This window comes from Fukomys damarensis, unplaced genomic scaffold (genome assembly GCF_012274545.1).
Source record: "Fukomys damarensis isolate Sample0158 unplaced genomic scaffold, DMR_v1.0_HiC HiC_scaffold_36, whole genome shotgun sequence".
Taxonomy (NCBI): Eukaryota; Metazoa; Chordata; class Mammalia; order Rodentia; family Bathyergidae; genus Fukomys; species Fukomys damarensis.
The window spans coordinates 31,085,022-31,098,993 of record NW_022900948.1 but is presented as its reverse complement, the minus strand read 5'-3'; the positions used below and the strand labels follow the sequence as shown (position 1 = coordinate 31,098,993).

Here is a 13,972-nt window from a genome sequence, read left to right as displayed (position 1 = left end):
GAACATACAAAATTCCCATCCCAAGGGCCACCCTCTGTTAAGTACTGCTCCATCATCTCGTTATTCAAATAGTGAAACTGAGGCTTAGACAGAATATGGGATTCTCAAGATCCTGCAGCAAGGGTCTGAGTTGAGTCGTCAAGAACAGAACACCATATCCCAGAATTCTCCCCATTGTACAGTGTCAACTACGGTGGTGTGGAGTCTGTGGGAATGGAAAACAAGATCCCATGCAATGGAGTCCTAAGGTGATGATGACAGTGGTCATGATCATGATATTAGACCCTCTAGGTGTTATGTAAGAGGCACTGTTGATATTCTCTCACTTGATCCTCCGAACAACTCTTCAAGATAAAGCTTAATACTTCTTCTGGAGATCTAAAGAGTTTAAACTTGAATAAGTTAAACAAATATCACAAGATGACAGAACAATGAGGGATGGGGCTGTAAATGCCTCTCTGTGTCTTCAGAGGGCGTCTGTCAGACACCCTGTATCCCTGTGCATCGCATTTGAAGGAACTTTGCCCCTTTGGAATTATGTCTTTATCTCCCTTCCTTGAAGTCGTAAGATAATGGAAGTTTCAGCAACTTCAAGTCAGAAATGAAAATCTTTTTTTGTGCCACTCAGAGAAAAAGTACCAGAAAGTACACTGACAATCATGCCAAGATTAGACCTCTCCACCATAAGTGGGTAGTACTGTGGATACTCAAGATTTTTAAGCCCATATTTGTTGTAAGTTTTCTTTAGGCATAAGTTAGTTTACCCCGTATATTTGTCAACTCCCTCTCAAAATGTCGATGAAAATACTAAGGATTGGTGTTAAACAGAAATAGGTTGTAATGATTACTTATGACTGCTGACCAGTAAATATATAACATAACCACATGTATAAACTTTAAAATGTTCAGTAGTCAAATTTAGAAAAGAAAAAAATAAGCAAGTAAAGATAATTTCAACCATCTATTTTATTTAACTCAATTTAAACAAAATATCTGCTTTTTAGCCTAGAAGCAATATAGAAATCATTAATGGATAGTTTACATTTTATCCTTTTATGCTGTCTGAAATCCTTGTATTTTATCCTGGCCACACACCTCAATTTATCTGGGTCATAGTTCTGTCATTGTCTAATAGCTACATGGGACCAGTAGCCACCGTAACACATGCTAGATTCTCACTTTTCAAATTAACTTTCTAAAAAATGTCTTCCCTTCCTGCTGTCAGAAGGGAAATAACACATAACAGTACAACTATCTAGGTGCAGTGAGTATGAGAATTTTGTTTTTCTTCCTTGAGCTTCCACAAAGTCTATGGCAATAACTTCTACAAGTTGAGCCGAGGCAATATTTAGGAGTCAAAAAGCTGGAGAGTCAAAAGCTCTGACCTGCATTTGACCAAAACCACAGCCTTTTGGAAAGGGAAGGGCAAAGGACAGAGGTACATGAGTTTTCTAGGACAGGGTCAAGTTGGGAGATGTCCTAACAAAATTCAAAAATGACTTTTTAGCTGCTTTATTCCATTTATGGGAAATTAGGAGGCTTCCATGATGTAGGCACTCACTGAGTCAATCCCAGAAAAGCTTTGGAAAAGAAAACAGAGACTCATGGGAATAAGTGCTTCCAGTTCTCATGTAGCCCGATGTACCCCCAGGAAGTAGGCTACCAGTTCCACTTGATCTGGAAGGAAACCAAGCTCCAGAGGCTCAACCCACGCCCACGCCTGGCACAACTAAAGTCAAACAGAGCTGGGCTCAGTTGAACAACTGTTTGGGGTATCTTATTTGCCTGACCTTGACTAGGAACCAAAGAAGTAGTAACATAGCCCCAAATAATGAATTCCACAAGGCAGTGACTCATAATCACAGGAGACTTAGAAATGCGATGAAAACTATGGATTCTTTCCCCAGGGGTTTTGATACACACGCGCGCGCGCGCGCGCACACACACACACACACACACACACACACACACACAGCATACATTATCTTTATGTACAAGTCCACAATTTGGGGGAGCACAGGTTTAAATTCTTGCACAATTGGAAGGGAGCCCAATATGATTCCACACACTGATTTTCGAGGCCAGTGGAGGCTAAGAGTACAACCCTCCTCTGACTCTACAGCTGGATTGAGTAGGAATCTGGGTTTTTCAGGTACATCTTGCCACAGGTGGAGCCCTGACAAGCGTCTCTGTTGTTTATGGTTTTGCAGGCCGCCTGGACACCAGACCCTTCTGCAGTGGCCGAGGCAACTTCAGCACTGAAGGGTGTGGCTGTATTTGTGAGCCGGGCTGGAAAGGCCCCAACTGCTCTGAGCCTGAGTGCCCAGGCAACTGTAACCTGCGTGGTCAGTGCCTCGAGGGACAGTGCATCTGTGATGAGGGCTTCACCGGGGAGGACTGCAGCCAGTTGGCCTGTCCCAGTGACTGCAATGACCAGGGCAGATGTGTACACGGGGTCTGCGTCTGCTTTGAAGGCTACGCGGGGGCTGACTGCAGCCAGGAAGTCTGTCCCGTGCCCTGCAGCGAGGAGCACGGCAGGTGTGTGGACGGCCGATGCATGTGCCGGGAAGGCTTTGCAGGCGAGGACTGCAACGAGCCCCTGTGTCTCAACAACTGCTACAACCGTGGGCGCTGCGTGGAGAACGAGTGTGTGTGTGATGAGGGCTTCACAGGGGAGGACTGCGGTGAGCTCGTCTGCCCCAATGACTGCTTTGACCGCGGCCGCTGCCTCAATGGCACCTGCTACTGTGAAGAGGGCTTCACGGGTGAGGACTGTGGCACACTCACCTGCCCCAACAACTGCCACGGCCGGGGCCAGTGTGAGGAAGGCCAGTGCGTGTGTGATGAAGGCTTTGCAGGTGCCGACTGCGGCGAGAAGAGATGTCCTGCCGACTGTCACAACCGAGGACGCTGCGTTAGCGGGCAGTGCGAGTGTGACGACGGATTCACGGGAGCTGGCTGTGGCGAGCTCAAGTGCCCCAGTGGATGTCATGGCCACGGCCGCTGTGTCAACGGCCAGTGTGTGTGCGACGAAGGCTACACAGGGGAGGACTGCAGCCGGCAACGTTGCCCCAGTGACTGTCACGGCCGGGGCCTCTGCATAGAGGGCAGGTGTGTGTGTGAGCCAGGCTTCAAGGGCTACGACTGCAGTGACATGAGCTGCCCCAACGACTGTCACCAGCACGGCCGCTGTGTGAATGGCATGTGTGTCTGTGATGATGACTACACAGGGGAAGACTGCCGGGACCGCCGCTGCCCCCGAGACTGCAGCCACCGGGGCCGCTGTGTGCATGGCCAGTGCATGTGTGAAGACGGCTTCACGGGCCCCGACTGTGCCGAGCTCTCTTGTCCCAACAACTGCCACGGCCAGGGCCGCTGTGTGAACGGGCAGTGTGTGTGCCACGAGGGCTTCGTGGGCAAAGACTGTGAAGAGCGAAGGTGTCCTCGTGATTGCCACGGCCAGGGCCGCTGCGTGGATGGCCAGTGTGTGTGCCACGAGGGCTTCACGGGCGTGGACTGTGGGCAGCGCTCCTGTCCCAGTGACTGCAGCAACCTAGGACAGTGCATCTCGGGCCGCTGCATCTGCAATGAGGGCTACACCGGGGACGACTGTTCAGAGGGTGAGCACTGGCATGAAAATGGGTGTGGTGACAGACGTGGGGGAGTGGTGCCTGGTCCAGGCCGGAGGGCTGAGTGCTTATCAACACAGAGACTCGCTTTGTATGTTAACATGTTTGTATTAAACACACGCATGCAGGAACTGACTCCGAAGGAGCTGAGGTCATTCACTTGGTGCGGAGCTACCTGGCCATGGACTCAAAGGCTCACAGAGGCTCTATAATTGTCCAAAGCACAGACAGCTAATACCTCTGGTATTTTAGCCTGTCTCACTCATTTGTGCTAAGTTTAACATCCAGGGCTGGAGGTGAACTAATGAAGGGATGGTGCCACTTTTGCTAAAAATAGACCTCTTTTCCTACTTTCCACTGCCCTGGAACCACGAGCAGTCAAAGCCCCCTTATTTGGATGGAAGCCATAACTCAGCCAAATTGAACTTGCATTGCAATTACATAAAACAAGTGGTTTAAATGTACACATGGCTAAAGACTAATTGCTGGTCACCTATAAAGTAGACTTGTCTCTTAAATTGTCTTTTTGCTATTGGTCTTCATCCCCAGGGCCATGACTCCCTAAAGGAGCACTGTAACCAGCAGTTAGCACAGGGCATGGGTAGAATAAATGCTCAGGAAAACACTGGATGGATGAAAATACTACAAAAAAGGACAAGGCTCATGTTTAATGGGAGTCTTCTTTGTATCTCTCTCATTCATCCATATTGTAATTGTCATCATGAGAATCTCTGCCATCGGCAGCCAGAGCTCATTGTCTAACATGACCAAAACAAGGCCACCGGATTAAAAAGAACACCAGACTAGCAGAGAGGGCACGGGAGTCCCAGACTTGCTGAAGTGAGCAAACTTGGGCAGACTCAGATCTCACCTTCCCATGCTGACTCTGAACCAGGACCAGGGAGTAGAGAAATAGGAAGCCTCAGGTTATAAAGTGCCCTGAAGTCCACACTACTGCCCAGGAACTTCAGCCCAATATAAGAGACTAAAGGATTTTAGGGCTGAGATTTGTGTTATAGAGACAATAGAAACTGGATTTCAAGGGGCGAGCTTCAGACCTCTGTGGATGACCATGGAAGAGACAAAAACACAGAGAAGCAAACCTGGGGAGATTGTACATGGCATGTTACTGACCCCAGTCCTTTCTTATTTCTGCCAGTGTCCCCTCCCAAAGACCTCATCGTGACAGAAGTGACAGAGGAGACCGTAAACCTGGCATGGAACAATGAGATGCGAGTCACAGAGTACCTCATCGTGTACACACCCACCCATGCCAATGGCCTGGAGATGCAGTTCCGGGTGCCTGGGGACCAGACATCCACCATCATCCGGGAGCTGGAGCCTGGTGTGGAGTACTTTATCCGTGTATTTGCCATCCTGGAGAACAAGAGGAGCATCCCTGTCAGTGCCAGGGTTGCCACCTGTGAGTGAGCTGAGCTCCCTGTGCCTGCTCTCCAGGCTGAGCCCACCCCATGCCAGGCCCTCGCCCAAGCAGCCCCGTCCCTCCCCCTTCAGCCCAGCAGTTGTCCTTTCATGGTTATACACAGTGAGAGCTTAGATCTCCGTGGAGCCTATTGAGTTTTTTTTGTTTTGTTTTGTTTTGTTTTTTGGTTTTTGGTGTTTTTTTTTTTTTGGTACCAGGTACAGAACTCAGGCCCTTGCACTTGTGAGGCAGGCAGCAGAACCACTGAGCCAAACCCCCAGTGCTATTGAGTATTTTCTTAAAGGAACTCATTTTTAACCAGGTCTTCCTCCTCACTCTCCCCCATGTTTCCTGTAAGTTGTTCCTTTAAATATCTAGCATCAACAGAATTGCCTTCATACTTGAAGAGCAAGCTGTGGCTAGAAATTGCCCTTTCTTACTTACTAATATTAATATAGGCTGCCACTTACTGAGCTTGTATTGCATTCCAGGAAGCAGGCCCAGCAGCCTATATGGATTTTATCACTCAGTTCTCACTATATTCCTAAGGGCAGTCGTAGTTACCTCCTTCTCTTGGGCAGAGGCAACTCAAGGCATTTTGTGCAACTTGCCCAAGGTCAAATGTTGCTAATAATGGAGCTTAGAGTCTGGCCCAAATCTGTCTGATTCTAAAGACTGTGTTTCAATAATTACATGAACTAGCAAATATGCAATCATATAACTAGTCCTAATATTAACTTTCATCCTGTCCCATAATAGACAATACTCCAGAAGAACCTTTAAAGAATCGTCTTTGGTTATCAATCTGACAATGATGGGCATCCATGATGGGCTAAGTGGATTCATGACTGTGTGGCCCCTGTGCATTTTTTCCTGTCCTTATGTCTTCCTACTTGTGCTCTTCCTTACAGACCTGCCTGCACCTGAAGGCCTAAAATTCAAGTCCATCAAGGAAACATCTGTGGAAGTGGAGTGGGATCCTTTAGACATTGCTTTTGAAACATGGGAGATCATCTTCCGGAATATGGTAAGTAAGGCATGTGAGGAAGCAGGCATAGTTAACCTCAAGGATATGGAGGATGGCCAAAGGACTCTGCAGACATTTCCCCTACCTTTGGGGGAAATATAAGGCTTCAACTAGCACTTTCTAGGTTTGCGCATATATTTTAAGTGATGTCCATCTCCCCCTGATTTTAATAAGTCAAAAAAATATAGCATTTCAGGCTGAGAGGCTAGACAATTAGAGATTATTTCTAGGTTTTGTTTTGCAAATCTCTACTTAGAGGTGAAGAAAAGAAGAACCATTCTCTCCCTCAAAATGCCTCCCAGTCTGTCTCAGATTTGGGCAGCCCTTCATCCTATGCCCAACAGCGTAGGTGAGGCTGGAACTTTATTTCTGATTTTTGTTTTTTGTACTGGGAATTGAACCCAGGTCCTTATGCTTGCAAGGCAAGGGGTGGAACCACTGAGCTAAGTCCCTACCCTTATTTTATTTCTGAATTTAAGCCCAGGCTTTGACACCAACTATTTGTGTGGCCAGAGGACAATCACACAACTTCTCCAATGCTAGTCTCTTACATTGTCAAAGGAAGGGTTGAGTTTGTGGTTTCAGAATTCCTTTGGCCTCACGGTCTGTCATTTGACTTTCCTGTGAGGGGTCAGCAGAAAGACTACAAAAGAGAGAGATGAACTTGGGAAATGCCCATCATCTTTGTGTCGTCATCATCTAACAACAGCTCTGACACACAGAGCTGCCTAATTGAGAGAAGAAAACATAAAAGTGAGAGAGAAATGAATGCAGAACGAATGAATCTCATAAATGAAGAGACCAGCCCCTCCTCTGAGTCTCACCAAGGTGTTCCTGTCTTTCAGAATAAAGAAGATGAGGGAGAAATTACCAAAAGCCTGAGGAGGCCAGAGACCTCTTACCAGCAAACGGGCCTGGCCCCTGGGCAGGAGTATGAGATATCCCTGCACATCGTGAAAAACAACACCAGGGGCCCTGGCCTGAAAAGGGTGACCACCACCCGTGAGTATCCTCCAGGACCCATGAAAGAGCTGCCAAGGCTTCATGGCACCCTTTGGGTGATAAAGTGCCCTCTCATCATATCAAGACTCAGTTTTGCTGATTAACCAAAAGCCCAAATTTTATGGCTTAAGATGTTCTGCCTATTCATGATTCGGGGTTGAGCTCAGCTGAGTAATCAGCCTGTCCTTAACTCGCTTATGCATCTGTGTGGTCTGGGGGTTCATGAGCCTAGGAAGACCTCAGCCAAGATGGTGACACTGTGCTTCACATGGTCTCCTGTCCTCACGAGGCTATCCTGGGTGTGTCCATGTGGCTATGGGTAGGCTCAGGATGGCCCTGTGTCACTCCTGTCAGAGCAAATCCCGAAGCCAGTCCAGGTTAAAGATAGGAAACAGATCCAGATCTAGATGAGAGGAACTTCAGAGTCACTTTCCAAAGGGCACAGCTGCAAGGAGAGAAGCAACTGAGGTCATTGCAAACTATCCCCCACATCATCCATTTTAAATCCAACACCAATCCTCATGACAGAGACAAGGCAAACATTCATGTTTATGTTTGTTTGTTTGTTTTGTGGGTTTTTTTTGTCTTTGGTGTCTACATGTTTTTGTTATGCACTATATAATGATTACATTCCTCAGGGCATTAGTACATGTACAGAACACATCTTAATTCTTTTTTCATCCTCCCCCCTCCTTGGTCCCCTCCCTTTTTGAAAAAGATACATCTCCTCTTTAATAAAGAGTAAAATAAAAGACAGATAATATGTAAAAAAGGAGACAGACCTTCTTTACATTTTGAGTCTCTCATATAAGACAAGCTGTGATATTTAACCTTATGTGTTGGATTTATTTCACTTAACTACTCAAGGTGCATACATTTTCCCACAAATGACTCAAGTTTACCTTTCTGTGTGACAAAGTAGTGCTCCATTGTGCATAAATAACACACTCTATTTATCCATCTATTGATGGGCATACAGGCCACTTCCAAGATTTGACTATTATGAGTTGTGCTGCTCTAAACATGGGTGTACATGTGTTACTGTAACATGATATATCTTTAACTCATATTGCTATATTTTAAGAGTGTAAACTAAGGCCTAGAGAAGCTGAATCACTTTAACTAGTACTATGTAGGCCATACAGTTAGTGCCACAGCTTTCAGCAAAGACTCTTTTCAGAACTTTAACCCTCTTACCTCTAGCATTGAATAGGCTCTGATTTTTGCAGAATATTAATTACATGTCTTCAACCACAAAACCTAAATAAAATTTCACTCAATACTAATGTCATCAAAGCTTCTGAGAATGGAAAAGAACAACAACAACAAAAAAAAAGATGCAAGAAAATAGCTTTGAATTGCCATTTGGGAAAGCCTCTTTACTTTCCAAGATAACCTAATGTGTCAACTCTTGAAGAAATGGACTCTTCTTGGCAAAGGGTTGTTGGAAAAGTTAAAGCTGTTGACTAATGACAGGAAAAGAACACCTTGCATTTACGCATTTGCACATTTTGCCTAGCTCGGGGCTAATTCATAGGCGTCTCCTTCAGAAGCAAGTATTTTCCATCATCCTGACCACATATGTCTGTGGTACAGAGAAGGCAGGTAGCAACAGGAGAAAAATCATTAGATCACCAGGAGGGCGCAGAAAAGATTAAGCAAATGCTTATTCGCTGTAGAGAAAGCACACTGGAAACACAAAAGACATTTCTTTCACCCATCCTTTTCTTTTTAATTTCAATTTTAAGATTGGCTACCTTGTTTTCTTTTTACTGAATACAAACGCCCCCCACATTTGATGGCCCATAATCATGCAAATATCAGCATCAAAGGATAGATAACACATTTTGCTGGCATATCTGAAGCTTTTGCTGGTTTCAAGGACTGGAAGCTTTAAATGAGAAAGGAGTTCGCTTCTCTCTGGCAGCTAGCTGAAAGGTGTATTATACCTATTTTGACTGAATATTTTGAGGGTGTTGCCATATAAAACAGAGCATGGGCTTTGGGTCCAGTCAGTTGTGAGCTTATTTCATCTTCCCTGTCACTTTGGAAAAGGCTGCTTCTTTCAGCCTCAGATCCAACATTTGCAAACTATATTTGCAGCCTCCTCCTTGTGAGAATGATGCGGGAACAGAATCACAAATGACACAGCATCGTGCTTGGAACGTGACCGGTGAGAAGTGACCATGCTCCACTATTCAGAGAAGTGAATCCAGGCTGTGCCAGTGTCTTGATGGAACCCTACCTTCCCTCCTAAAAGGATGCTAAGGAAGGGGAGCCACAGTTAGGGTGCAAGCTAGCAGCTATAAGGATGGACAGGGGACAGGGACCATCACTGACAATTTGTAGCATCTGTTTCACTGTGCCTTTTATGGGTTCATTATCTTCTTCCAGCTGAAACTGACTGATCAAAACCTAGACCTCAAAAGTAGACTTGACAGAATCTTTGCAATTGCCTGTAAATCGTCCCCCCTTCTCACACCCTGCGCAAAGCCCAGTGCCTCCTATTTGAAACTATTTATGCAACTAATGCTGAAAAGTGCAGATGTCACTACTTTTTTTAAAAAGGAAGAAATATTCACTGTATACCTAATACATATCTGTCTCCATGCTGGGGATCAAGAAAGGCCAAAAACTCTTTATCTGGTTGCATGAATGAGCCCACATAAATTGATCCAAAGTGCAGGTAAATCTGCTACAGGAGAATAAGAAAAGTATACTCTTACACAGCTCATTTAGGGAGGTAGTGTTTGCCTGGTTGCAGCAGGGATAAAGGAGGCTTCTGGCTAGGATGTCGTATGTGAGATTTTGAAAGGTGGATAGGAGGTTCTGGGAAGGGGGAGGGTGACCTTATGGAGAAGAAGCTTACACAGAAACCAGGTGGAAGCAAACAGCAGTGGTGAGCTCCCAGAGGTCTGAGCAGCACTATTCTCAGACCAGGAAATATTGGAGTGGGTGGGGCAGGCAGCAAGCTTAACTGGACACCAGAAAAATCAAGGACGAGCATACAAGGCTAGTCAAGGTACAATATAGTTATGATTTTTTTGCCTGAATTTTCATCAAAAACAACTTTCCATACACCATGCACACAGTCCACTCCATCACATTCCTGCTCCCTAATTCTAATGTGAAAGTTACTTGGCATCTAGGAAAGTTTTGCATAATTTTTAAAAAATCAGAGAAACTAAATCATTGTTTTCAACAGAGGTATCCTCCATGCATCTTTCCTCAGCTTATGAGAACAACAATGATAAAAAAATAATGATAATATCTACAAAGGAAGAACTATTTATCATGTAACTTCTGTGTGCCAGGCTCTAAGCTAGATGCTTTGCAAGTTTTACCTCCTTCACTACTTGAAAAGAAAAAAGCACCTAGAGCTAGATATCATAATCCTCACAGCTTAGCAAACAGGAAACAGAGGCTTTCAAAGGTAAAATAAAGACAGGTGATCGGTAGGGATCTAAATATTCATGCATGGGTCTGGATGGTAGCAAAGCCCCCCTCTCTGCTCAGACCCAGCACTGACCTTGATCCCTGAAGCTGCTCTGTTCTTCTGCCTGTGACAGGCTTGGATGCCCCCAGTCAGATCGAGGTGAAAGATGTCACAGACACCACAGCACTCGTCACCTGGTTCAAACCCCTGGCTGAGATTGACGGCATGGAGCTTTCCTATGGTGCCAAAGATGTGCCAGGTGACCGCACCACCATCGACCTCACCCATGATGAGAACCAGTACTCCATCGGGAACCTGAAGCCCGACACCCAGTACGAGGTGTCCCTCACCTCTCGCAGGGGTGACATGTCCAGCAACCCAGCCAAAGAGACCTTCACAACAGGTAACAGCTTCCCCTCAACAATGGTACCAAAAGGGGAGGAGGGGTTCTTTCCCTTCTCCTCAGTAGAGAATATTGAACTAAGCATTTCTGTACTGAGTCATATTCCCAGCCTTTCTGTTGTTGTTGTTGTTTCTGAAGCAAGGACTCACTTGAATTGATAAGTTAGCCAGGCTGGGCTCAACCCTCTGACCCTCCTGCCTCAGCCTCCCAGAGTACTGGGATTATAGGCATGTGCCACCATCCTAGATGGCAGGGCAAGATTTCTATCCCATTTCATGTTGCAGGGTCTTCCAGTCTCATTTGTAGTAAGAAAAGTGGAGAAGGGAGTTCTGTTCCTTTACCCTTTTTTAAAATACTATAGCAATTAGTGTTTTTAAGAAAACAAATCCAAATAATCCTCCAAAGCACTTTTGTTGTTGTTGTTTACATGGAATACGTTGGTTTGATATTTTCAGAGAAAAGTTCTGGTTAAAATAAAATCCGTAGAGTTCACATAAGTATATTTAAAATAAAACACAGCATACAGGAAACATGAATGACAAAGAAACCCCTAACTTCTGAGCCTGCAGCATTATTTTTAAAGTACTAACGTGTCAGTTGTCTATTCAATAAATATTTTTTCAGGGTTCAGTAAGCACTGTATACATTACTAGAAATACAATGATGAAACTCAGCAGACCAGTTCCAACATGGTTGATGATCTTTCTCAATTCTGTTTTTTTTTTTTTAAGCACAAAAACTGAGACAAACACAAAAGATTAAAATGTCACATGCACCAGTAACAGGAAAAGATGTCAAACCTGCAGGTTTTGCTTAGATTTATGTTTCAGCCATGGTGACACCAGGATGATTATGTGCTGGGGCCGGGGAGTTGGTCATTTCTTTCCAAAAACCAGTTCCTTTTGCATCTCAGCTTGATCTGTCAAAGACCTTACCCTCCAAGTGCCTGGTGTTTTCAGTACCAAGTTCCTTCTTCTCCCCAACAGGCCTGGATGCGCCTAGGAGTCTCCAGCGGGTCTCCCAGACAGACAGCAGCATCACCTTGGAATGGAGAAATGTCAAGGCAGACATTGACAGTTACAGAATCAAGTATGCACCCATCTCTGGAGGTGACCACGCCGAGGTCGATGTTCCAAAGAGCCAACAAGCCACAACCAAAACCACACTCACAGGTGAGTTTGTCCACAGTCCAGTAGCCCCAGAGGACCCTCAAACGACAGACACCTGTTCCTATATCGCCCATCTTCACAAATGTCCAAAGGAAGAATAAGCCCAGCTCCTAGCAGTTCTCATCCACTGGAGCCTCCATGGTTGAGGTCCCAGAAAATCAGAAATCATAGTGTCCTGGGGCCAAGTTGGAGCCATTTTTCCATGCCTTTGAAAGTTCACCCAGGACCATGCCGAATCTCAACCTGTGTGTCCTCTCCTAGGTCTGAGGCCAGGAACTGAGTATGGGATTGGAGTCTCTGCTGTGAAGGAGGACAAGGAGAGCGATCCAGCAACCATCAATGCTGCAACAGGTGAGCACACCTGGGAATCCCAAAGCTGGCACTGACCGATAACACGGGGCTCCCTGGAGGAGACAGAGGACTCTGGTGTCATGTAGCAGAAATCCTGCATTCAAAAGTCACATAGACCAGCATGGTGGCAAAAACCTATAATCCCAGCTACTTGGGAGGCTGAGGCAGGAGGATTACAACATCAAACCCAGCCTGGGCAATTTAAAAACTTAGCAAGGCCATGTCTCAACATTTAAAAAAAAAAAAACAGAAAAAAAAAGACTGCATATGTAGCTGAGGGTGAAAGCCTTGGATTCAATCCCCAGAACCACAAAATAACATCATCATCTTCATCTTCCTCCTCCTCCTGCTCTTTATCATCATCAATGCCCAAGCATGCCCAGCTGAACAATGTCAGTAACGCTTTCTGTATAGGAAGGGGAATGTGGGATTCTTAAAGCAAAATTGGATCCAGATTTTAAAAGCAATCTATGTATTTAAATTGGCTACCAATTCTATTTTTTGATAAGCCATTTTCTAATTAAAACACCTCTGAGGGTTTATTCTTAACACTTTAGAAAACACCTTCATCAAACAGATTATAAACAGAAGGTTGACAGTTAAACCCAGGTCCTGCTTTTCTTTGTTTTTGTTTGAGGCAGGTTCTCACTATGTATCCCAGGTTGGCTTTAAACTCATGGTGATCCTCCTGCCTCACACTTCCCTGGGCTGGGATTATAAGCATGTGCAACCACACCTGGCTCCCAGGTCCTGCCTTTACCCATTGCATCCTGTAGCTTCAGCCTCAGGGGAACCTCAGGAGGTGATACAGGATTTGAGGCCTTTGATTCTTTTCTCAAGGCTATTGTTTCGTTTTCTGGAAGATATGTGTTTCAAGAAGAGAACTCCTCCCTCTACCTTTCCACCCATTTCCACCTTACCTGCCCCTAGGTATTAGGAGGGAAAAGGAGGCTGGTGTTTAAAGGGTGAGTTGATCACACTTTGCAAGCTTCTACAGGATTCAAGATCCAGTGCTGAGCATTTATAAGCATATCTATGTACAGTTGTACTTGTGTGTACATATCTGTGCATTTCTCCAGAGAGAGAATAAACTCAGATCCTAGCAAGTCATCTCGTTTGAACTCCAGCAAAGTAGTTTGTAACACCTCCCAGGCATGGAGAAATCTGTGTCTAGGCACCAGGTCAGGGCCACTTTTACGATCCTCTAAAATACATATTATAAATAACTATATATAATATTATATATACACATATATATAACTCTCAATCTTCCCAAATCAGAATCTATATATTCCATATGCAATATATTATTGTAAGTGTGCACACAGTTGTGATAAATCCTGCAGAGACTCCCTATGCCCTCAAGTAATAATATCTTGTGCATTTATAGAGTATCACAACTGGGAAATCCATATTGATGTAATCTCTCCACTTTTTTCAGATCTCTCCAGTGCCACACACACTCATGTGTGTGTGTGTGTGTGTGTGTGTGTGTGTGTGTGTGTGTGTGTGTTTTTTGCTGTGTTTTTTTT

General features: G+C 45.0%; 1 protein-coding gene across 8 annotated transcripts in view; it reads left to right on the top strand.

The window, feature by feature from the left end:
• The window catches only part of Tnc (tenascin C), a 94,288-nt gene that overhangs the window by 26,659 nt on the left and 53,657 nt on the right, over positions 1 to 13,972 (top strand). For all 8 annotated transcript variants that reach the window (XM_010639443.3, XM_010639445.2, XM_010639444.2 and 5 more), the window contains exons 3-9: positions 2,211 to 3,620; positions 4,789 to 5,052; positions 5,964 to 6,079; positions 6,925 to 7,081; positions 10,651 to 10,920; positions 11,907 to 12,092; positions 12,351 to 12,440. In XM_010639443.3, the coding sequence (XP_010637745.1) occupies positions 2,211 to 3,620; positions 4,789 to 5,052; positions 5,964 to 6,079; positions 6,925 to 7,081; positions 10,651 to 10,920; positions 11,907 to 12,092; positions 12,351 to 12,440 (2,493 nt within the window). The remainder of the gene's footprint in view (positions 1 to 2,210; positions 3,621 to 4,788; positions 5,053 to 5,963; positions 6,080 to 6,924; positions 7,082 to 10,650; positions 10,921 to 11,906; positions 12,093 to 12,350; positions 12,441 to 13,972) is intronic.